Genomic DNA, 24,182 nt, shown 5'->3' with positions numbered 1-24,182 from the left:
GGAAGACCTCCAGGACGTTTTGGTTAGTGGGGGAAAAAATTAAAACCAAGGTGGAAAGAAATTTATAACATGACTTGTGACAGAAAAAGGAAAAATATCAAAGTGTAGATTTGTATTTGGTAGATAATCGCATCCTTACGTATCTGGAAGGATAGATAAGAGACCAAGAGCAGGGTCACATGTGGAGACAAGGACCGGGCCGGCTGGGATGGGGAGACTTTTAACTTTCTACTGTATGCTTCCTCATATGTTTCTACTTTTGAACCATATACACTATTCAAAAAGTGCAAGAGCACTGGAACTGTTAAACCGTGGTCCATTCACACAATGGAACAGGACCTGGTGATCAAAACAAACAAACTACAGGTACATGTGACAACCCTGAGAAATCTCCAGGGAATTACACCATATGAAAAGAGCCAGTCCCCAAGGGCTACATACTGTACGATTCTATTTGTATAACATTCTTGAAATGACATAAGAAAAAAGGAGGACAGACTGGGACTTCCCAGTTCAGGAGGGTGAAGGTAGCAGGGAGGTGGGTGTGGCTACAAAAGTACAACCACGTGACAGCAACAGCCTGAATTTTGACTGCATCCATTGTTGGTATCCTGGGTGTGACATGGTGCTACAGCTCTGTGAGATGCTGCCTTTAGGGAAACTGGGTAAAGGTACACAGGAAGGCTCAGAATCAGTTCTTACAGTTGTACATGTGAACACACAATGTCTCAAAATATAAAGTTTAATAATTAAAAAAACAAAAGACACTGGGCTGTCAATCTCCATGCCCGAGGTCACCAAGTGGCCAGAGCAGAGGACATATCCAGCCTGATCTGCTTCCTGAGTGCCTGCCTCCTGGGACATGGGGGCCACAACAGAGGTGACCCCACAGGGCTCGACCTCCCTCTGAGCACAGGGCAATCCTTCAAGGAAAAGGGGAAGCCCAGCGAGGAAGGGTGTCCTTCCCAAGGCACAAAGCTGACTCTGTGGTTTTAAGCTGCTGGCACCTGGGGGATACTTGTTACCGCAGCAAGACCTACCCTACACCATTAAGACTTCTGTCCATCCAATCACATCCGTGCCTGCACCTGCTGCCTGACTTCACTCCTGCCCAGCTGGCCCTCCTGGCCCATAAGACAGAACCCCGCCTGCTGCCTGTGGGGCCCCCCTCCACGGGCCTCCAGCCCCTCCTGCAGGTGGGCAGCGGCACACGCTGTCAGACGGAAGAGGCAGGGCAAGGCTGCACCCCACAGCAGCAGGCGGCTCTGGCCCCTGCCTCCCCAGGTGTAGAATGAGGGCTGAACCAGCTTTAGAGCTTTCCCCAGCGACAGGGCCCTTCCTTCAAACACAATCATCCTCAGAAGGCCCAGGTGAAATGGATGAGATCAGAGCTGCTCCGGCTACAGGAAGAGGATGCTGCCAGCTGGGGTGACTAGAGCCCCTCCAGTTCCGGGGACCCCCTCAAGCCACTGGTCCAGCAGCTCTCCACAACCCGGGTCGGTAACGCTGTGGGGCAGAGTGGGAAAGCCCAGGTTCTAGGGCTGGACACGCCGGGTCCTAGGCCCAGCCTGCTCTGCACTTCGTGGCCTTGGGAAAACAGGCATCACCTCGTGAGGTCTAAGAGGAAATGACTGCCCCGCTTCCCTGCTCTGACCAGTGGCACTAAAACTACCACATCCTCCACTCGGAGCTGCGGCCCCGCTCCTCAGGGTCCCTACAGCATGTTCCACGTGCCACCCACCTGCAGGGCCCTGGAAGACTCATCCCCACACAGCTCCGCCCCCTGCAAGCTATAACCCACCCTCTGCAAGCTGCCGTCTCCCTTCTGCTCCGAGGAGCCACGACACACATGTGAAGCACCTGCTCACGGCTGGCCCACCTTAGATGCAGGTGGCCCCTGGCACAGCAGATGCCCAGAAACCAGCTGAAATAGCTGAGAAATACCCCTTTCCAATAGCTAGTTTGTGCTTACATGAGCATTTATCGAGCACCTACTGTGTGCTCTTCCTGTGCTGGGGCCACAGAGACAGACAGGGTCCTGGCCCTGGAGAGTATATGGGGAGCCCGACGCCAAACAAATGACCACAAGGAAACGAGGAAGCAGCCACGCAAGGCTTTCCATCAGTCTGCAGCCCCTCCCCTGCCCTGTGCCAGGCCCCCGAGGACGGGCCAGGCTTCCACACGACAGCGCAGACCTGAGCCTTGACCGGTCGGAAGACGTCCCCGGGGGCGCTGGCGCCCAGCCATTCCAGCCAGAGGGGCAGCCAAGCTGACCCCAGAGGGCAGGCTTGGGCAGCCGAGAAATCGGCCCAGCAGGTTGACCAGAGGCTGGGGAGACATTCAGGTCACACTGTGAGAGCTGCAAAGGCCAAGTGCGGAGGCGGCCTGATGCTGCAGATGGGCACCCTGAGACATGTCAGCCGGGGAAACAGGCCAGAGAGGCCCCCGGGCCAGAAGAGCCAGGACACTGAGAGGGGATTACGGGGTCCAGGCTGGAGGCTGCGGCCCAGCCAGAACGTCCGCCCCGCGACTGAAGGCTTTCCTGACCCTGGACCCGGAAGACACAGAACCGACTCACCTCCCAAGCCCAGGCCCGCCTCCCACCTGCCCAGGCTCATTAGCACCCTGGCTGTGGGTGAGGCCGTAGTGGGGAAGGAGGGCAGACCCGAGGCAGGGATCCAGCTCCTCGCTGGCACCGCCACCGAAAGCCTGTGCTGAGAGGGCAGCCAGGCCCGGGAAGGGGGCTGTTGTGCCGAGTTCACGTGGGAGAGGTTGATTCCGGGCTGCCGGTATAAAACTGTGTCCCTTTCCGAATACTTGGCAGGAACAGATCATGGCTCCCGGTGGAGGGCAGCCAGCCAGAGGTGTCTGGGGCGGAAGGCGAGGGGGCTGCCCCTGGCCGGCTCTGTCTGGCGCCGACTCCCTGAACAGAGCTCTGATGCCCCTGCCATCCCCCGGGGTGCCTGCCCCCCATTTTCCCCAGACAACATCCCACCGCCCTCCTTCCCCACCACCCCGCACCCCTAACATCCAGCTTCCTAGTTGGTGCAGGCGCAGCCTGTGACCCCGCGACCACATCCAGGGTCTGGCTCGGGCAACAGTAGGACAGACGTGGACAGACAGGTGCCTGAGCATGGCACCTGGTCCCAAAGCCCTAAGGACCTGACTCCTTTCCACAGGTCCCAGAGAGGAGCCATGGCCAACGGTGGGTTCACTGTAACCCCCTTTCACCCGGCCGCAATGGGAACAAGAATTCCAAGTTCCAGCCCAGCCACGACCACCACCCCGCCCGCCGCAACGAGAGATACCACACTTCCAGAGCTGTACTCCCTGATGCCCTCGACCCGTGCCAGACACTCCTTTAGAACATCAGTTCAATACGGAGGAAAAGTCAGGATTAAGTCTTTACTAGTATAGTCATCACCACTACCAAAGACGTTCTCCAACTCAAAAAGCATCCTCTGGGGTGGTGGCATCTTCCAATCTGGTCCTCCCAGGAAGCAGCAGAGCAGGAAGGCTGGGCGGGCCGGGCAGCAGAGCGGTGCGCGGGCTCTGGAGCCAGAGTGCTGGAGGCAAATCCTGGCCGCTCACTTACGCGCCTGTGACTCCGGGTAAGTTACTCAGCCCGGGAAGTGTCCTGATCTTAGGAATATGAGGAACCTAGCATAGCAGGTGCTAGGTCCATAAACGGTGCTGACTATCATGATGATGATACAAAGAAGGTGAGTATGGTCAGTTCTCCCGGGTTCCCGCTAACCCACCTCAAACACAGTCCAGAGAGCAGTCTCTGGAGCCGGAGGGCTGCTCAGAAGAGGAGCAGCTGCACCAGCCTCCCGGGCACCCCCTGACTCCACAGCCCCTCCCAGAGCTTCAGCGCCTGTGTCTCTGCGATGGCGCGGATGCCACCACCTCCCGGTGGCTGCGGGATCAGAAAGGCGGGGACGTGCTAATGAGGAACGTGGCTCAGGAGCCCACAGCTGAGACTCAGCCACGCTGTGTCCGCAGGACCTCACTGTTCGTACCAGGATGCTGACGCAGTCAGGGCTGGGTCCCCATCCTTCCCTCGGGGGACATCAAGAGGCAGAAAATGATAGTCTTCCATCAACCCACATAAAGAAAACAATAAAACTTTATCGACTGGGAGCTCCGAGATGGGGGCTCACAGGGTCAGCACGACTGCCTGGCCTGCTCTCCTGCGTCCACCTCAGGGTGGGCTGCCCTCTCCTGGAGGCGGGAGTGCAGGGCTGCTGGGACTGTGTGCAGCCTGCAGTGCCGGTTCCCAGGAAGACCCCGCTCTCCCCAGCCAGCAATCACGCCAGGGAAAGGTCCACGGCACTGCTACCACCATCGTGGACCCAGCCACACGATACTGAGCCCAGGGGCCAAGAGCCTGGACTCTGCGGGCTGGGAGGGGGCGCACACCTCTAGCCACAGGCCCCTCGTGTGGTCCGGCCCAGACCCCAGACCTCAGACCCCCTGGTCCCTGCTCCCCACAGCCCTGTCTCGACTGCTCTTCAAGTGACTCTCAGCACGGCACAGGCTGGCCCTCCTGGGACCAGCACCAAATCCAGGCCTCACCTGCCTCCCTCGGGTCTGCCGCTGTTCATTCCCCCTTCACTTTAGTCTCATGTCACCCACTCCTCCATTCAGGGATCCAGCAAACACTTAGCAGCCAGGCGGTGCTGAACGTTCTGGCAGAAAACAGAGGAATCCGAGAGGCGGCCTACCTTCACAGCCCAGCAAGTCCGTCATTACAGACATGGCACAGATCACAATTCAAAGAACAGAAAGAATGATGGCTGGACTGAGCCACCCAGGTTAAATTGCATTTGTAGCAAATAACACAATCAAAACAAACCCAACAGCCACAGATATGCCTGTGGGCATTAAAAAAAATCTAAGCCTTGGCCAACAGTTTGTTTCTCCCAAACACTAGTCCAAACACTAGTCAGAGAGCAACGAAACTCTCAGTAACACAGAAGGGTGCTGTGTGCTGTGAGCCGTGGTCATAAACGTGGGTGAACCGACCCAGGGGAGGAAGGGGACAGGAAAGCGTCCAAAGAGAACCGGAGTACAAGGCATTCCAAGTGGAAGGCACAGACATGAGAAAAGACATGGGCTGTGCAGGAAACAAGGGCTTGTGCACTGGCAGGGCACACAAAGCAAGTGGTAGAAGATGTGGCTGGAGCAGTAGGCAGGAACAGGGTCCCGACCTTCACCTTGCAGGAGGGAACTTAAGGACTCCTATCTGCCCATGAGCCCCCAAACCCCTAGATGGCAGTGCCCGTGTCTAGGTGCCCACCTCAGGGCCCTGCAGAGGAGCGCCCGGAGAAGGTAGCCTGGATACAGTCACAGCAATCAAAGGAGGAGAGAAATGTGCAGGTGGCCCAGGAAGCTCCACCTCCTCCAGGAAGCCTTCTCAGACTGCCACTCTCCCACAGCTACTGCAGTCACAACTGGGCTCCTGCACTGTCCTGGGCACGCTGCACCGGGTTTCTACCGAGGACCTACAACATATGAGGCTGATCACTCAGAAGTACCATTTTAATAGGCTGAAGCACTCCAATACTGACAAACTTCACCTGGACCTCACCCTGACACTCTGTCCACCCTGGGGCTATAGTGAGGAACAGTCCCAATCCCTGCCTCCTGGGGACCCAAGATAAAGCGGAAAACAAGCAAACAAGCGACAGTGACAAAACATGAAGTGCTGAGAAGGAAAAGAAAAAGGACCTGAACCAGGGTACTGGTAGGAGAGGGCGGTCAGCAAAGTGGGCTGTGACCTGCCGTAAAGATGGTGAGCTGCCATCCCACCAGGAACTAAGACAAGGGCAGGAAGAGGGTGGGTGAGGAAGAGGCCAGGTGTGGCTGCAATGGCAGCAGGCCCGTCTAGTCCAGCAGCTCGACCCAAAGAATTTTCTGCCATGACCGCAGTGTTCCATGCCTGCGCCGCGCTGGCTAGTGTCCGCCACACTGGACGGCGCACGAAGAACCCAGAGGGCAAAGGAGGAGTGAAACGTGAGTCTCCCAACAGGAAGCCCCTGGAGGGCTTCCGTGGGGGCAGCACAGATCAGAGGCACCTGGAAGCTGGACGGGCGGGAGGGCCCCTACCCTCCGTGCCCCAGAGGCACGTTTTAAGCCAAACGTAGAGGAAAGGCAGAAAGGAGCGGAGGGGGGGCACATCGTGTCCGGCTCTCCCTCAAGGGCTGCCTCCCGCTCGTTGGTGACGAGCAGCGTCCCTGGCGCCCAACAGGTGTGCACCCGGGCCTCGGTGCAAGCGCTCCGCCCCCGAGACCCTGCCCCTCCCACGACCCTGCCCCTAGGCCCCGCCCCTCCCATGGCGGTCCCGCCCCTCCCGGAGGCCCTCCCGCCGCGCGGGCTCCGCCCCACCCCGCCCCCGACCACCCCGGGCCCCGCGCGCCCCTCCCAGCCCCGGCCTCCGCCGCCCCCGCCTCCGGCCTCGCCCCCTCCCAGCCAAGCCAGCCTCCCCCCGCCGGCCCGCCCCCGCCGGCCCGGCACCACCGCACGCCGCTGCCTCACCTGGGCCTCGGTGGCTCGCGGGCGCGTTCCGTGCTTTCTCGGAGGGAGGGGCGGTACGGGGGGGCGGAGCCGGCACCCAAACATCACGTGACGGCCTCTCTCGCGCCGGCGAGGGCCTCAAGGCCGCCCCCCTTCCGCCCCGTCGGCCCCGACGCCTCGCGCCAGCCAATGGCCGCCGAGCCGCGGACGGGCTGAGGACGGCGTGAGCCCTGGGACTACAAGTCCCAGAGCGCCCCGCGCGGGCGGCGGAAACGGCCTGGGACGGCGGCCGGAGGGGCCAGAAAGCCTGCGCCCGGCGGGAGCCCCCCGCGGCTACCCAGGGCCGCGGTCCTCGAGGGCCACCGAGGGCGCGCCGGCTGGGCCGAGCCGTTCCCGCCGCCTTACCGGGCCTGTAGGTGGCCGGCTCACTCGCATCCCCGATCCTCAGTACCCCCATCTGTGGAACGGGGGTGACACGCGGAGTGCGCGGTCCTCGCCGCAGAGGCCCGACCGGATCTCACGGGTCTGAGAGGCCGAGCCGCGGCGGCGCAGTGGCCGTGCGGGCCCCGGACTCGGGTCCGGAGGGCACAAGGGCCAGCGCCCGGGTCTAGGGCGGCCACTGAGCACTGCCGGGAGGGGCCGTGCCCTGCGGACCCCACGCCTTGGTCCGTGCCTGCGGGGAAGTAGACGGGATCGTCACCACACCCCAAAGCCTTTCCGCGGAGGGCCCTCAGGGGACGGGTCTCCAAAGAGCGGGGTCTGAGGGTGCTCCGGCCACGCCCCACCCTCAGCGGGCGTGGGTGTGGAGGAAAGGAGGGGAAAGCGAAGTACACCTCCTCCAGGGCGACCACCTGCAGAGTGTGCTTCCCGCCTACCCAGCGGACCGAGCGGGTGCCCCCGGGGCTGCGGACGGGGTGGTCTAGCGCAAGCAGGGCCGCCCGGGGCGGGTGCTCAGTACCTGCTGCCTCCTCCCTAGTCTGGGGCGAGGGCGCCTACCGCCCCTCGGAGAAGCAGGAGAGACGGTCCCCTCCATCAGGACCCGGACGGGTGAGGGTCAAGGGGATGACCAAGAGACCCCCAGAGGAAGAGCGGAGGGAAGAAGCTGCCGCAGCCCCCACGGGGCATCTGTCCGCTGCACTGCATCCTCGCTGTGCCCGCGGGGTCTTCAGAAGAAGCCTCCATGTAGCGCCCACCAAAGCCGACCCCAGAAACGCTCGCTGAAACAGGGGTAGCCACCTGGGCTTCTGCGTGGTAGCACCAGATCCCTGGGTCAAACACTGTCAACCTGGGGTCTGCAGCATGTTCCCCTCCCCCACCCTTCCTGTCTGTCCCCTGGAGACCGGCTCCCAGGTCAGCTTCTCTGGGAAATCAGCCCACCCAGCACCGTCCAGGGGAAGAAGGTGTTTACACTTCCACTCTGCCCCCCCCACACCCCGACCCAGCACGTGGCAGCCCTCCCTCACTCACCACAGACCCTCCTCCATCAAATCCCGTGAGCAGGTCATCCCTGCGGCCCAGTCCCCCTTTGTCCCTTACCAACAGAACTCATTTTGTTCAAGGCAGCAAGGTAGTGCTGGCCCGGAGGAAGACAGCAGAGGACTCGGTGAGTCTTCAGACCCAGAAGGGACCGATGTAGCCAGCTAGCCCTCTGCCTTCTCTTGTTCCAGCCTGGAATGCGGGCACGGTCTCCCAAGGAGAGCAGCCATTTGGGGAGCAAAGGGGTGGGTCCCAAGCTGCGGACAGGGAGCAGCTGCGTGGTGGAGCCTCCGCCCCAGCTGTACCCTCTCATCAGAGAGGAAACAAGCCCCTGCTTCCTCCACACTGCTGCTGGCACCACTCCTAGCCCGTACAACCACATCCGGGCATGACAACCACCCTTTTAGGCTTGTGACCTGCCCACCGTGCAACAGGCCTCTTGAGGGCAGGCCCATGTGGTTGAATTTGCATCTCGGCACTCAGCAGGGCACCCTGCATGTGGTGTGGCCTCGGGGAGTGATGACAAGTCAGTGAGCTCACAAGCTGCACTCACGGGGGCCTAGTGTTCACTCTGTGTCCCCACAGAGCCTACTCTCTTTTAACACCAAACCTATCCCTGTGTTGCTGTGTGATGTTGAGCAGTGACACCTTCTCTGGGCGTGTTCAAAGCGGTGATGTGGGAGCCAGCTGGAGAGCAGGCATGGGAGGGGCAGGGTGGCGCACCGCTACCCTGTCACCTGTCACCTGTATGGGGCAGTGTCACTGGGGGACACGTGCTGGGAAAGGGCTGGTGCAGGCCCAGCACCTAGCAGGGGCTTGACCAACACAAGCACCTCACCCCCAAGTGTTTGAGACCAGTCTCAGGCACTTAGAAAACTGACTCCACATGAGACTCCTAGCAGCCTCCCAAGGTATTTATCACCAAGCAGGAGTGGCAAAAAAAAAAAAAAAAAAACTCCACAACAGGAGCACTTGAGTGTCGTCTTTGCTAATCGCAACCTCTGTGAAGGAGGAGTTTGCCGCCCCTCCTGGGAAGTAGCAGAACCTGCTTATTCCCCACCCCCATGGGAGGAGGCACCTCCACACCCCAAGGAGCCAGTCTGTCTGTCCGTCACCCAGCACCCAGGCTTGCTACCTGGCACAGCGTCCCCCCCTCCTCTTGCCAAATCTTATCCTGTTTGCCATCATTTATTCATTCAACAACCTTCCGATGTCAGGCAACATGCTAGGCCTTGGGGATGCCACACAATTAGATTTGGTTGCTAATGCCAGAAAATCCCAATAACAGTGGCTTAAATATGATCAACGTTTACTTTCAGTGGTATACATTCAAGTCCAAATAGGCCATAGGGCTGGGAGGGTGGGCCTCACAATCATCAGTACCCTGGACTCCTTTAATCTTGTTCCTTCGACTCTCGAATGGGGCCTCTGCCTCATGGCACAAAATGGCTGTGTAAGTGCCAGCCATCACGTCTGCTTTCCAACAGCAGGAAGGAGAACTGGATAGTGGGAATGCACACACCCCCCAATCCCATCCTTTTAAGGACACTTCCTAGATACTGTACACCCCATATCCGCTTACACGTCCCCACCCCCACCACCACCACCCCGCTTGTCCAAAACTGGGTCCCTTGGGTACTTTTAGTTGCAAAGGAGGCTAGGAAATGTCCTCTTCCCGAGGACTATGTTCCCAGCGGCCATCTGGGCTCTTGTACCAAGTAAGAAGGGGAAGATGGGACCCATCTAGTAGTCTCCACCAAGACACAGCCCTTGTCACAGTGCTTGCCGTTTAGCAGGCAGGCCACAAAACGCACAGATGTGCACTGGGAACCTGGGTGAAGGCTGTGCAGGAGCAGAACGGGGGCGTGGGAGATCCAAAGGGGGCTGGGGGTCAGGGAAGTCCCCCTTGACAAGGAGGCCTGGCACAGGGGAGTCTTGAGGGGTAGCGTTTCTGGGAGGTGAGTTGGGAGTGTCCAGCAGGAAGGCAGGGAGCCTGTGGACATCCGTGTGCCACTGGCACACCTCCTGTGTGGAGGCGTCCTGACCTCTCCAGCCGCTGATGGCCTCAGAGCCCCTGCCGCTCAGACCACCCCTTATGCTCCCTCAGCCACAGGTGGGGAACCTGGCCCTGGCAGCGAGGGGCACACACAGGTCCACAAGGGGCCTCAGCAGCCCTGGGGCCCCGGGCCTGTCTCTGACGCCCAGGCCAGGGCTCTACCTCTACATCACAGCCCGCGCCCCTCGGGGCTTAAGATCATGAGCATGTAGTGGCCTTCAGATCATGGGCCGTGGGCTCGAAGACCAGCCCAGTGGACTTTAGGGAGGGTCTCATCTGCCTCTCCCTTTAAGGTCCACCACACACAATCTGGCCTGATTACCTGTGCCCGGTGCGTGCACTGATGGGCAGTACACCTGCACCCAGGTGACACTTGGAGCCCATGAGGGCCGTAAGCGTGCTGGCCACACCCCCAGCCCCCGGGCAGCCTGCGGTACTCACGTGGGGGGTGAGAGCAGAATGGACGGGAAGACAGACACTGAAGGGGACACCTTGGGGACCAACCGAGGCAGCTAGTGCTCACTGGTGCTTATTTCTCTGCCCAGGACACACCCACATTTTGTGGCCTCCTGGGCAGCTTGGCGGCCCCGTGGCTGGCCCGACATAAGACCAGGAGCAGCAGCGAGGGGCGCCTCTTTCCAGCTGCGCCAAGCCTGCCCCACTGTCCTGCGTGCATCCCCCTTGTCACCAGGACGTAGAGGAGCTCCACCGGCTTGAGGGCCTCCAGCTGACGCTGGACAAGCCCCAAGAGGGAAGGGCCCCGGGCCGAGGCGCTCTCTCATCCATGGGTGACTGAGTGTGAGAGGAGAGGACAAAGGTTGGGCTACAGGAAGCAGACAGAGGAAAAGGCACTGCCTCTGCAGGGCCTGGACCGCTATCTGAGCCCCAGACAGCACTTGGGGTTTGGGGAAGGGGGTGCGTCAGCCCAGCGCTGTTTCCCAGGGGCTCGGGGAGTTGGGGTGAGGAGCTGGCAGGTGGGGGAGGAAGAGAAGTAAAGAGCAGGGGGCGTAGGGGAGGGGGAGAGGAGCAGGGGGCCACTCCGGCACCTGCGTGGGTCTGGCTCACCCCCAGGTAGGGTGTTGGGAGCTGGGCCTGCGTTTGGGCTCCTCTGGGAGGAGTGTGGTGAGTTCTCTTGGCCCAAGGCGTCCCCATGCCGGGGCCAACGTGGCTGCGGCCCGCACCCCGCCTTGATTTCCTCTGAGGTGCTCTGCACACATGGCACCTTGTTCTTTTGGTACCAAGTCTCTGTTTAGGGACAGACAGACTCCTTCTGCTCTCCCTGTCCCTCTTCTCCCTCCAGCTGGGCCTCCAGATCACTGGCCACACTGGCCACCAACCCTGCAGCGCCTCCCCCTGGCTCTACCACTGGCCAGCAGGGGCGGCCCGTCAACACCTGCCCTGAGCCTTGGCTTCCTCAGATCTGCAGCATGGATCACAGTGTTCCCTGCTCCGTGGAGCTGATGTGAGGCTTGTGGGGGCCAACGCCTGCGAAGGCTTCACAGCCCTTAGCCCAGACCTGGCCCGCTGGAGACCCTGGGCACGTGTGAGCACATGGCCTGTCTGACTTGTTATTGATCTCTTGGGTGCGTGCTGAGCACCAGTGCCAAATACCAGGGCCAAGAGCATGTGGATGCCACCCTCAGGGTGTCTCAGAGGAGCAGAAGGAGATAGGCCCAAAGAATCACCTACTGGGCTGTAAGTCTGTTGTTAGAAGGTTGTATGAGGAAACAGGGTGTTGGAAAGGTTTCCCAGAGAAGGGGCATTTGGATTGGGTGCTGAAGGATGAGTAGGAGTTTGCCAGCAGGAACGGTATGAATCTAACGTGGCTGCTGAAGAAGGCCACCATGTCCACGTCCTGTGTCGGATTCTGCCCAAACTCCTATCCCAAACCTAACACATGGGGGTTTGCCTGGTCTCCTGCCTGCTTCCCCCTCCTCTCCTCCCTGCACACGTTGACATTGACACAAACACAGTCCCACACACTCATACACAGTCACACACATTCTCACACTCACAGAGTCAAGAACTGATTTCAGTGTGTTCCTCCCCATCCCCACCCGCCACGCGCAGGGAACCGCGGTAACAAGATGCTAATGAGCAAAGGTAAAGCTCAGAGAGAACGGCATTTTACAAAATCAAAACACTTTGTGCTTCCAGGGACACCTCCCGGCAAGTGAACTGCCAAACCTCACGACAGCGCTGTGTGTGGGCAGAAAGCACCCGCCAGCCCCACCTCCCGGGTAGTTGATGAAGTAAGAGGGGTCTGCGAGGTAGCAGAGTGGGAGAGCAGACTCCAGGCCCTGCCGGACGCTGCCGCAAGCCCACGGCCACTAACTCTCCAGGTGCATCCTCTCACCTGTGCCCAGCCGGGTCTCTCTGCCTGGGAGGTGACGTCCCCATCCTTCAAGCTGTCCCTCCCACACACCTGCACCTCAGCCTGGGGCTGGGGTCTCCTCCAAGCTCCCCGGCCCCGGACTTGCCTCTTTCACAGCACTGATCACACTGTCCGTGCCTCTACCCCTGCCCCCAACCCCAGCATACTGAGAGCGACCTGTCGGCAGCACCTGTCACATGGCTGCTTTTCACTGTGTGTTAATGGAAGGAATGAATGAGTGAGTGAATGAGTGATAGATGGAGTGGCTGAGCTGAAGAGGTCTTGGAGATCATGTGGCCTGTTCTGGGGGAAACTGAGCCCCAGAGCAGGGAGGTGGCCCCCCAAGGCTGCCTAGCCACGAGGCAGAACTGGGCCTGGAGCCTGCCCGTCCGATGCCCTTTCCTCCTCCTCTGACTGCTGACGTCCCCAGGGCTGGGGGCTCTGCCCTTGCTACGATGGTCTGTCCCCTTTCCTGGGGTCCCCACGATCCTCAAACTCCATCAGCTCCCTCTCAGCCCAGACCCGTGACTATCCCTCCTCCCTCTCAGATACCTGCCCCCTGGCCGAGCTGTGGGCTCTGAAAACAGGTGGACTGGGGGCTTAAGAACATGGCTGGGGGCTTCTCCCTGGAGCTAGTGGGCCCTGCGCGCCTTCACCTTCGGAGGTGTCCGACACCAGAACGAACAGCGTCTCTGGCCCCTCAGAAGTCAAGGAGGCCTAGAGGAAGGGAATCCAGGCTGGACCACAGTGGGCTGCTTCCTCGGCCTATCTGCAGGGAGCTCCCAGGGCCTATGAGGCCATGGGATGAGGGTCTTGGAGCCCCCTGGGCAGTGCACAGTTACTGGGTGGAGTTATCCTGGTGTTGACCATGGAGCAGACAACCCAGGCGTCTCCCCTGTTTCCATCAAGGTGGGTGTTTAACAAGGCATGATTACAGAGACCAGCCGCGTGGGACTCCAGCACAGTCCCCGTGTAATGGGGGAACCTGGGGGAGGGGCGGCACACAGTGCCAGAGCAGCTCCCCTGTGCCCGGCTCAGGCCGAGCCCTTAGCGGTGCCCCGGGGACAAGTGCCCAGGCCCCTGCAGGGCCAGCCAGGCCCAGGAATGGTGGTCAGTGGGGTGAGATCAGGGAAGACCAAGCCCCAGCCTGACTTGACTCCCCGTGTCCTGAGCCACATCCGCATTTCCGGACATTCCTTTCCCATCTGGAAAAAGAAGACATTGGCCTTGATTCCAAGTCTCACCTGGGGGCACCATCACCTTGGGGGACAGAGCAGAGCCTCCTGTCTGGGGAGCAGCACCCACGTTGCTTTTCTGGATTTATGGGCCCCTCATCCTGCCCCTGCCTGGGAACCTCCCACCAGTCCTGCAGGTGAGCTGCAGCGCCCCTCCTCCCTCCATGCCTTGACAGATCCCCATCCATGAGGAGGGGCTGCCTGGAGGTGGAGGTGGGGCGGCTGCCCTGATAAAGCGCAGTGGTATCGCCCTTGCCCCGCACTGACCCCATCATGTACTCAGTGGGGCCATTATTTTATGTCCTCCATCCATCTACCCACCCATCCCTCCTTCCTTCCATTCATCCATCCATCCATCCACTCACTCAACGAACATTCACAGAGGGTCTTGACCAAGCACTGGGGACAGAAGAGACTGAAACCAGCAAAGCCCCTGTCCCCTCCAGGAGTGGGCGTTGGGCGTGGGGAAATGACCACATACGATGTCCACTCAGGTTGTCACCCCCATTTCTCTAATGGAAAAACTGAGATCCAGAGATCCCAGGGAAAGAAAATGTCCTAGGCGTCACAAATGAGAAGAAAGACGAGAGGTGCCAGCATGCCCACTGTGGGGGAGATGGGGTCTGTCCCAGGGCTCCAAGCTGAGGATCTGCCGCACCTCCCCTAGAGCCTCATGTGTCTGTCCCTCTGCCCCGGGTCCCCGGCTGTGTGGGTGTGCAACACTGCGGGCAGGAGGCGTTGGGCACATTGACTGTATTTGGTGATCACTGCTGTATTTATAGGGCTTGATGGGGATAAAAATAAAGTGAGGGAGCATTGCAGGAGTCATCGTGCAGCACCGCGAGCATGCGTGGTCCCTGCCTCTCCCGCCAGGAGTCGGGGTCTCGGGGGCAGTGGGGAGGGAGTAAGGGCACATGGGCCCAGGACAAGGTGTGGACCTGCTGGTGGATGTCAGTAGAGCCACATGCCCAGCTCAGGGTGGGGTCCCCATAACCACTGCCCCTCTGCTTCTCCTCCCCAGGCTTCCCTGTGGCCAAGGACTGTGCCACTGGGCTGTCCAGTGAGGTAGGGGCTCAGACTGGGACCAGGGTCAGCCTGTGACCAGGTTCAGGGCTCAGCGTGCGCCGAGGTTGGGTCTCAGTCTGGCCCCGAAGTGGGAGGTCTCCCACGGTCCTGGAACCCCAGGAGGAACAGTGCTCAGGTCCTGTCTGGGAACCTGGGTGCCTTTGAAAGTGTCCCCATCAAGCATCGCTGGGTCTGGATCCCCTCCGAGTCACTCTCCTGGCGAGTCCCTCACAATCAACCAGAGCAGTTCTGTGTGGAAGGTGGGCACCCTGCAGGCCCTCCCCGTCGAAGGCCCCCAGCCCTGTCCTCCAGGGGTAAGGCTTCCTCTCCAGCTCCATCCCACCAACTATTTTTGCTTTGAATTCAGCCCCATGAAGTCACCATGTTGGGGAGGAGCTGGGAGGAGTGAGGTCAGCAATGACCCCACCCCGGGTCACGGGGCTTGCAGTGGCTTCCGGGGACACACCCCCTGATTCTCCTTCAGGCCAGGCACCGGCTCTCCAGTGCTAGGGTGCTGCCAGCCCCATCCGGTTCCCTTTGTGGGACCAGCCTGGCTGGAAGGAGCCTCCTTGCCGTACAACGCAGGGCAGCCCACAGCCCAGGACTGGTGCATAGACTCTGCAGAGGCCCAGTTTGGGACAGCTCTACAGGGTCGTCCCACCTCCTGTGAGGCCAGCTGAGGTCTCTGGGTCGAGGGCACCTAGTGCAATCTCTCCCTCGGCCCAGCCACCCTCCGCCAGCCCAGGAGCTGTTCCCGTCTGCTTTCCACAGTAAACTTCCAGCAGGCAAATCTCTCAGGACCCAGAGACGGGACTTTGGCTGTGGACCACCACCTCCCTCTCCCCCACCCCAGACTGTGAAGGGATCCTACTGGGTGATGGCCCATCCCCACTCCTGATTCCGGCAGGGGCGGGAGGAATCGGAGGACAGATGCAGCGGGCAGAAGACCATACCCTCCACCCGACACCCCCAGCAGCTTTAGGCCAAACTCCTGTCCGGGTCCCACAAGGCAGGCGTGGCCACCGTCCAGCCTCCGCCGTCTGATGTCAGGTCGGACTCACGCACCAGGCGTGCGGTGACTGTGACAGGGGGGATCCCGCTGCTGGGCGCGGGTCCAAATGTCCGCACCACCGTCAGCCATTGCCTTCACTTCACCGCGGGCTCCATCCCTGCCGTCACCATGGGACCACCGACAACTCCGCTGTCCCCACGGTCACTGCTGTGCGTGGTGCCACCTCACATCCCCCCTGCTGCCATCACTGTGCAGTCACCAACACTCGGCCCCGTCGCCCACCCCACCCCCCGGGAGGCCCACCAGCTCTCAGGCCTGGGAATTCTGTCCTTCACCTAATGGACGTTTGGTTTTTCCACCCCTTTGATGACAGAAAAGGATGCAAACTTTGGAACAAATGTCTAAAGGCACAGAGGGCCAGCATCTCATGAGAAGATAAAGGCTTTTCTTAAGGGTCGAGGAGGGAAGTTTAGTTTTAGGCAGTGCAGGGAGAGTCCAAGAACCTTCAGGAGGTCAGACGATGACTCTCCTCCCACCTGTCCTTCCTGAGTTCCGGATGACTCTGGGAGCCGTGCTCAGGCCGAGTGGTCAGCGAGGGCTTCGCATCTTGCCTACCCCATCGTGTGGCCTGGCTCGCTTCACCCCAGCCTTCTGCACGTGGGGTGATGCTTGGCTTGGCGGGTCAAGCCTAGGCCCTCCCTAGTGTTCCAGATGGAGGGTCTATGACTCCTCTGTGTTGGAAAGGCAGATAATTAAATGGGGGAACCCCATCCCCTTTTGCCTTCTCCTCCCATTTGGAGACAGGTGGGGGGCCCCAGAGGCTGAGGCCGTGGGGAAGGGAGGTTGGTGTTAAAGTCTCTGGGGGCTCAGCTGCAGGTAGGACGGTGCAGGCACACACACCCCCTCATTGATCGTGGCTGCAAACCCAGACGGAGCGCCTGGAGCAGTGTGAGGGGCTCTCGCAAGTAAAGGTTAGCAGGTGCCTGGGAAGAAAACTGGACTTTGAAGCACCCTCAACTCACTGGCCAGTTCCCCCCTTTTTCCCTCATGTCCTCCAGCTTAGATCAAGGCCGCCTGAAGTCTGGAATGGGCATCAGTGCCACCAGAGAGAGTTCAAAGAAAATCCCCCTACTTATGGCTCAAAGAAGAGGACTCCTAACACTGAAAGAGAGTGGGAGAGGTGCCCAATTTATTTTTCTTTTCTCTGTAGTCCCACACCCAGCCCCCAGGCAGTCCTTTCAGTGGCCAGCTTGGCAGCGGCAACAGCGGTAGGCCCGAGGGCATTAAGTGTGCTAAAGGAGGGGAGATTCCCTCCCTAATCAGGAGCTGTGCTCTCAAGAAGGCCAGGTGGACCCACTTTTTTTCTTTCTCACTCCCTCCTCACTCCACTTGGTCCTGGATGTGGACACAGTCATGGGAAGTAGATAGCAGAATGTCCTAGAGAAAACCCCATCCTTCGGCCAGAAGACCAAAGGGAGGCATCCCAGGAAACAAGCGATCAGGAGAACACAGAGAGGGGGCTTGGAAAAGTGACCCCTTACTTGTTTATGATTGCTGAGGATCAGCCCCAAGCTAAGCAGGTGTGGACCCTAAACAGTGTGCCAAAAATTCTGAGAAATTAGCTATGGGGTAGATACCACCCAATCCCAGAATGTCCACTGGATGCTCACACAGGACGGATCTGAATAGCACTGAAATGCTCTAAACTCTGACCTGAGGTAGGAATCACAACCCCTGAAGACTGGTCGGAACCTGCAGCCTGGACCCAATTGTGTTGATTGCCTGCTAAAGTCTAAGTGTCTATTTCATACATCTCCACAGGACTTAGAACATATCCAGAGCCTTACAAAATAATATTCAAAATTTCTAGGATACAATCCAAAATGATTTGGCATATGAAGAAACAGGAAAATCACAACTTGCATTTTTCATAGAACAAAATGATAAACAGGAGCCAAATTGAGATATCACAGACGTTAGGATTATCAAACAGAGACTTAAAAGCAGCCATTATAAAAATGTTCCAACAAGTAAGGGCAAACGGTCTTGAAATAAACAGAAATATAGAAAGCTTTAGCAAAAAAAAAAAAAAAAAAGACATAAAGAAGAACCAAATGGAGACATGACAACTGAAAAATACATAACCAAAGTAAAGGTACATAACCAAAGTAAAAATACTCAGGGTATGAATTCAATAGCAGAACGGAGATGACAGAAGAAATTACTAGTGAACATGAACACAGATCAATAGAAAGTATCTGACATGAGCAGGAGGGGAAGATAGATTAAAAGAAAAAAAATAGAGCTCTAGGACCTGTGGGGTAATATCAGGAGGTCTAATATTCACAAGCTTGGGGTCCCAGAGGGAAACAAAAAATTGTGATGCAGAAAAAAATATTTGAAGAAAGAATGGCTGAAAATTCCCCAAATTTAGTAAAATACGTAAACCTACAGATTCAGGAAGATCCACGAACCAAAGAAATTCATTCTCAGACACATCCAGATCAAATTGCTAAAAACTAAAGACAAATGAAGCAGAAAGAAAAGCAACGAATTATTTATAAGGGGAAAACTACCCAGATGAATTTGCTGTCTCATCAGAAGCCATGGAGGCCAGACAGAAGGAGAACAATATTTCCCAAGCGCTGAAAGAAAGAGCTGAAGTTCAGACTTCTATGTCCAGGGAAAATACCTTTCAGGCATGAAAGTGAAATGAAGACATTCCCAAATGAAGGATTTCCCTCTCTGTGGAAATTTCATAACCTCCTGTGGGTCTATCATGGTTTTGAAATAAAAAGTTAAGGGAATAAATAGGGCAAAAGATTTGAAAAGACATACCACCGAAGAAGATATTCAGATTATAAACAGGCATATGGGAAAATATTCAACGTCACTAGTGATTAGGGAAATGCAAATTCAAACCGTGATGAGATACCACTTCATACCTATTAGAACAGCTGAAATAAAGAATACCAACCATACCTGACAACATCGAGCAACAGGAACGTTCACTGCTGGTGAGAATGTAAAATAGGACAGCCACTCTGAAACACAGTTTGGTGGTTTCTTATCAAGTTAGACATACGCATAATGCAGGGACCCTAAGATCCCTGGTAAGTGGATACCTATCCTAGGAATTTACCCAAGTGAAACAAAGACTCATGTTCGCAAAAACCTGTACACAAGTGTCCAGAGCATCTTTATTTGTAATAACCCCGAATTGGAAATAACTGGATGTCCTTCAAAGGATGATGGTTAAACCAGCTGTGGTACCTGCATGCAGTGGACGGTCACCAGCAGGAGAAAGAAAACGGCAACAGTGCAGGTGGATCGCAACAGCTCTACGCTGAGCAGAAGAAGCCAGCCTCAAAATTCGGCCTGCTGTGTGATTCCCCGGACAGGACAGCCTCGAAAGAACAAAACTGTAGTGATGGAGGACACACACGTGGTGGCCAGGGATGAGGGGTCAGGGGAAGGTGTGACCACAGACGGGTAGCCTGGGGAAGTTTTGGTGGGGACGAGACTGTTCGTACCCTGATAGTTGTGGTGGACAAACACCAGCTTCTCCAGGGCAGACAGATTTGCCACTCCTCCCTCGTCCGGCCACAGCACATGGCAGGCAGGCACACATACATGTGACAAAGCCACGTGCCCGCGCTCTTATACCCGTGAGGTCTGCACAGACCTCGTGTATTTGTGCATGCATGAGTGTCCGCGTGTGTGACATGTGTGCACGCCAGCTGTGTTTGTGCAGTGCACCATACCTGTGGCCTTGCCCCTGTGTGCATACACGTGGGTGCACACATATGCATGGGTGTGGTGTGCGTGCCTGTGCCTCTGTGCATGCGTACCTGCACTGCGTATCGTGTGTGCACACACCAGCATACGTGCATGCACACGTGGGTTGCATACACAGGCACGTGCCAATACACCTGCTTTCTCTCCAGAGTCAGCCGTGACAGAAGCACTGGGGGTGGCACAGGGTGGGCCCAGGCCCGGCCTGGACTGAGGGGTGTCCTGCCCGCCCCGCTCAGGCCCCCACTGTGGCAGAGCCGTAGGGGTCTCTGACAAGACTCTGGGCACAGCTGCGGCCAGGGGCAGATGTCAGGAAATCCAGCTCAGTGCCTACCCTCCAGGCAATGCCTGAGCTCAGTCCAGATCCTCAGACCGCGTCACCTCTCACCACGCGTCTGCAAAATGGGCGTCCCGTCTCCCTCGCGGACTCTGAGGAAAGCAGGACACGTGGGCTGTGGACACACCAAGAAGCCCTCCGGTCAGGGCGGCCCTGCCCCACCTCGCCCGATGCCGGGACGGTGCCCACTGCCCTCGCCTTCTGAAGCGAGGCTTCTGCAAGTCCGGAGGTTGGCACGTAGACTCAGGACGGTGGAACTGAAGCCCCAGAGCTCTCTGCTGTGACCCTGATCTCGGCTCTGGGAGAGGCCAGACGGCTCTTTCCCAGGACCCAGGGGACCTCGGCGCCAGTGGAGGTCCCAGGAGCCGAGCCTCTCCCCCACAAGGAAACCCAGATTCCGCTCTTGGCAGGGTGGGTCCAGGCCGCGCTGGCTGCACCGGGACCTGGGGGTGCCGCGCTTTGGGGGGTGGGCACGTAGGTGAAGGCGCCACCCACCTTCAGATCAGCGCTCTGGCTCCAAGGGCAGGGGGGGGGGGGAGGGGAGAAGTCCTGTGTCTTTTCTCCTTTTATCAGTTGGGAAATGGCCTTCCCCACCTTCTCAGGGTTTGGGGAGCTGCTGATCTTCACGCGTCTAAATCTGGAGCCCGCAGGTCGCGGGCGCCGAGGGCACTAAGGAGGTCAGCCCAGGAGGGACAAGCTGCACAGCCCTGACCCTGTTTGTGACCCATATCGCCTGCCCATGGCACTCGGGATGCCGCCCCTGGGGTGCAATGTGATTCTGGGGATGGGGGTGGGGGTGTGCTGAGACCATCACTCCTTACACACATGCACACACGCGCACATGCACACACACACACGCACACACACACACTGGCCTGCTCTCCTTATAGATGGCCCCTGGGCGTGTCCCCTAGGCCCCTCTCTCCCCACACCTCATCTGAGAAGCTGGTCTCTGGGTCTGTCCTGGGCAGGAGCCGGACCAGGCAGCCCCTCATGCCAGGCCCCAGGGTGATCCTGGGCCAGGGCGGAGCCTCCATTTCATTACCTCCGCCCTCTGTCCGTCAACTCTACCAGACACCCTGCCCCGCCTGCCACGTCCCCTCCCACCCCCACCGCCTTCGCCTTCGGGGAAGAGTCTGGCTGCAGAAACAGGAAAAGTCAGAGGTCGAGCAACACAGACGACCGAGCAATGAAGTGGCCGGCCCCAGGCCTCATGACCTTTCGGGCTCAGAGCCAGGATTTAAGCCCCGCCCCGGCTGGAGACTCCCATCACCCGCCTGACAGCAACACCACCCAGCCCCCCAATCCACCAGCCACCTTGCCATCCATCTCCTTGGCGCCATGCCCTCCTCCTCGTAACAAGCACCCCACCCTGCCAGCCCCAGCACCCCCGGTTTTACTTCTGTTGCCTCACACATTGTGGCAGCAGCACCGGGGAGATGGGCACAGGCGGCCAGCGGCACACCTGTCCCGCCAGCTCCACCTTCACCAGGCCCGTAGGCGGCATCACCCTCCTGCCCTCCCCTCCCCACGGATGGCGAGCTCTTCCTCGGGGCGCGGGGCCCTCCAGTACACATTATACTCTTCGGAGCCTGCGGTCGGCCGGGCCCTGCTCCAGGTGCCAGGTGAGCCTCGCCCGGAGCTGTCCGGGCTCGCACTCCCCCCGCCCGGTGCCCGGGCCTTGTGCGCTCAGCTGGCCGCCGCTCCCCTTCCCAGAATGAGCACTAACGCACCCTCTCGGATGGCTGGGCTGGGTGTTGGTTTCCTGTTTATTTTTTTCCTCTTTGTGTCAAACTCCCTTTTCTCACTCTAAACTGGCACGAGAGGGGGATTCACAATTCACCCTCCCGGCTCCCATCCCAGCACACGCACCTCTCTGCAGTCTTAATCATCTAGTTTGTAATATTTCATCTCCCCTCCCTTTCATCTCCCTCCGAACACCTCGACCGGTTAAAATAAATATGTAGTTTTAATTCTGAGGCACCTAATTTAATCTGGCAGGCAACGTTCCGCCACTCATTGGCATGCACCTCCGGCTGAGTCACACTCCAGCTCACCAGGCACACCGGCCCCCGCCCACACTGCCAGGGGCTGCGTGGGGAGAGGGCTCGGGGCCGTGTTCCCAGGAGGCAGGCCTGGGACAAGTGGCAGTGCCCTCCCCCAGTGGTGTCCTTTCCTGGAGAGGCCGCAAGACACCGCCAAGGAATCCCATAGGCGGCTCCTGGCCCCAAGCACTGGCCCCGAAAAGCCAGCCCGAGGGCTCCAGTGTCACTCACCTTCCTCTCTCCAGGGCCGGGCCATGTACGCAGGAGGGCCTGTCAGCAGGTGAGCGGGTAGAGGCCCCCAGGCCGGTAGCAGTTGCCCCTTCCTGGTCTCCGTGGGCATATTTCTGGCCCCTCCTCCCCTTTGCAGGGCTTGGTCAGCAAGGTGGACCTCATTCTGGGTGGCTCCTCTCAGATCACTCAGAGGCCATTGTCACCTCCCTGGAGACCACCGACACCCGACTGCATTGCCATCCTTGACCCCGGCCTGGGGCCTGCCACTCTGCTCTCTCTCCCCTGCCCACCAAGCTGCTGGGCCTGGCCGTACATTCCACAGGTCACAGGAGTTGACAGGTGAGGGGTGGCACCTGGCCTGCTTGAAGCAAGGGTGCCTGAGAGGACGGGAAGCCGGAGCCCCAGCCCTGTGTCCCCTGGCCAGGCCTGGCTCTGATGAGGGTGGAGGGCTCACCCAGGGGGACCTCAGACCCCCACTCGCCCAAAGACCTGTTGGAACCCATTACCTTAAGCAGTTGGCTGGAGGTGATTTAACATCCCTAAGTCAGTGGACATCTTGCCTCCCAAGTGAAGTCTTCTCCAGCTAGTCTGTTTTTCATTCATTCATTCATGCATTCATGGGTCATTTGCTCATTCATTGGTCCAAAAAGTGTCTGGCTGGCCAGGAAGGAGGGGCTCCAGGGATTCAGAAATGAGCTGTGTTGGAAGATGGGGTTCTGAAGCCAGAAAGGTTGTGTGCTTAAAGCTGAGGCAGTGGGAGTGAAGACAAGCCCCCAGGCCCTGGGGTCTCTCTCACGGGTCACAGCTGCCACTCCCACCGCTGCTCAGAGCAGGAACCTGAATCTGGGCTACACCTAGACCAGGGCTGGCCTGCGCTAGCCTGGGCCTTTCTGCCAGTCCCAGGGCCTCCGGGCAGCGGGTCTGAGGCCTCTCCAGGTCCTCACTGATGACCTGCTCCAGCCTGCCCATCTCTGTCCCTTCCCACTCAGATTCCAAAGCCGACGGAACACCTGAGGGACAGGAAATGACGAATGGCAACCGTGTGAGATTTCATTCGTGCCCCTAGGCAAGACCTGCTACAAGGACAGGGGAGGTGACGGCCAGCTCCCCAAGGGTGTGTGCGCCCCAGGGCGCATCCACACTGGACAGTTCAAGCTTCACGTGCCCTTTGGCCCAGCGCTTCTCTTCCTGGATGCACATCCCAGAGAAAGTCCACCCCGTGCACCAAGGGGTCACCAGCAGGACGTTCCACCCAGCTTGCTGTGGAGACGGCAGCCAGGCCCTGCTGGAAGCTTGTCCACAGAGCCGCACCTGGGGAAACGGAAGTTCCAGGAATGGGAGAGAGGATGGATACAAGGCCTGTGGCCCCATCCAGGATGGAGCACCTCGTGGCCGGGAGGATGAGGCAGCACACGGCTACAACCTTCATGTGCATTCTCCCCACAGAGCTGAGTTAATTGCTGAAAGGAGTTAGTTTGGGACACCACTCACCCATGTCTCAGGGACCCATAGACTGCGTCAGTTCACTGTTTGGATCAGTGCGTACCGCCCGGAGATGTAAAGAACGAGGCAGAGGCATGATTGGCTCAAACACGGGCAGAAGAGGGGCCATGTGTGCTGGGAAAGTCACAGAGAACCTGTCCACGTTGGCGAGGTTTTTTCCCCTTAAAACCAGAAAGATCTCAGGCCAAACACTAAGCTCTGATGAAGCTGGGTCCTGGGCCGGGGTTCCCCCATAATTGTTGCCCCCCCATACTTATCAGCATACTTGAAACGTTATATAGGGACTTCCCTGGTGGTCCAGTGACTAGGACTCCACGCTCCCAATGCAGGAGGCCCAGGGTTCGATCCCTGGTCAGGGAACTAGATCCCACGTGCCACAGTTAAGACCCGGCACAGCCAAATAAATAAATAAATATTTTTTTTTTAAAAAAAGTGATATAAGTTTCAAAGGAGAAAAATGCATCTATTAACTCCTCACCATGAAGGTGTAAAATGCTGACGACCCAGCAGCCCTGGAGGCTCTGGGCAAGCGCA

At 58.6% G+C, this 24,182-nt stretch overlaps 1 protein-coding gene across 4 annotated transcripts in view; it reads right to left on the bottom strand.

Moving 5' to 3' along the window:
- TSNARE1 (t-SNARE domain containing 1) overlaps positions 1–8,608 on the bottom strand; it is an 83,637-nt gene extending 75,029 nt beyond the window's left edge. Inside the window, exon 1 of one of the 4 annotated variants that reach the window (XM_022555206.3) lies at positions 8,056–8,608. In XM_022555206.3, the coding sequence (XP_022410914.2) occupies positions 8,056–8,377 (322 nt within the window). In that variant the 5' untranslated portion in view covers positions 8,378–8,608. Of the gene's footprint in view, positions 1–6,540; positions 6,855–8,055 lie in introns of those variants that run through there. The other 3 variants (XM_022555207.3, XM_022555204.3, XM_022555208.3) reach the window with 3 other exon arrangements.
- Positions 8,609–24,182: the final 15,574 nt, after the last annotated feature.

The sequence above is a fragment of the Delphinapterus leucas genome, chromosome 17 (assembly GCF_059928025.1).
Source record: "Delphinapterus leucas isolate spDelLeu-1000000601 "Yukka" chromosome 17, BTC_Dleu_Yukka2, whole genome shotgun sequence".
Taxonomy (NCBI): Eukaryota; Metazoa; Chordata; class Mammalia; order Artiodactyla; family Monodontidae; genus Delphinapterus; species Delphinapterus leucas.
This window is presented reverse-complemented; position numbering and strand designations above follow the sequence as displayed.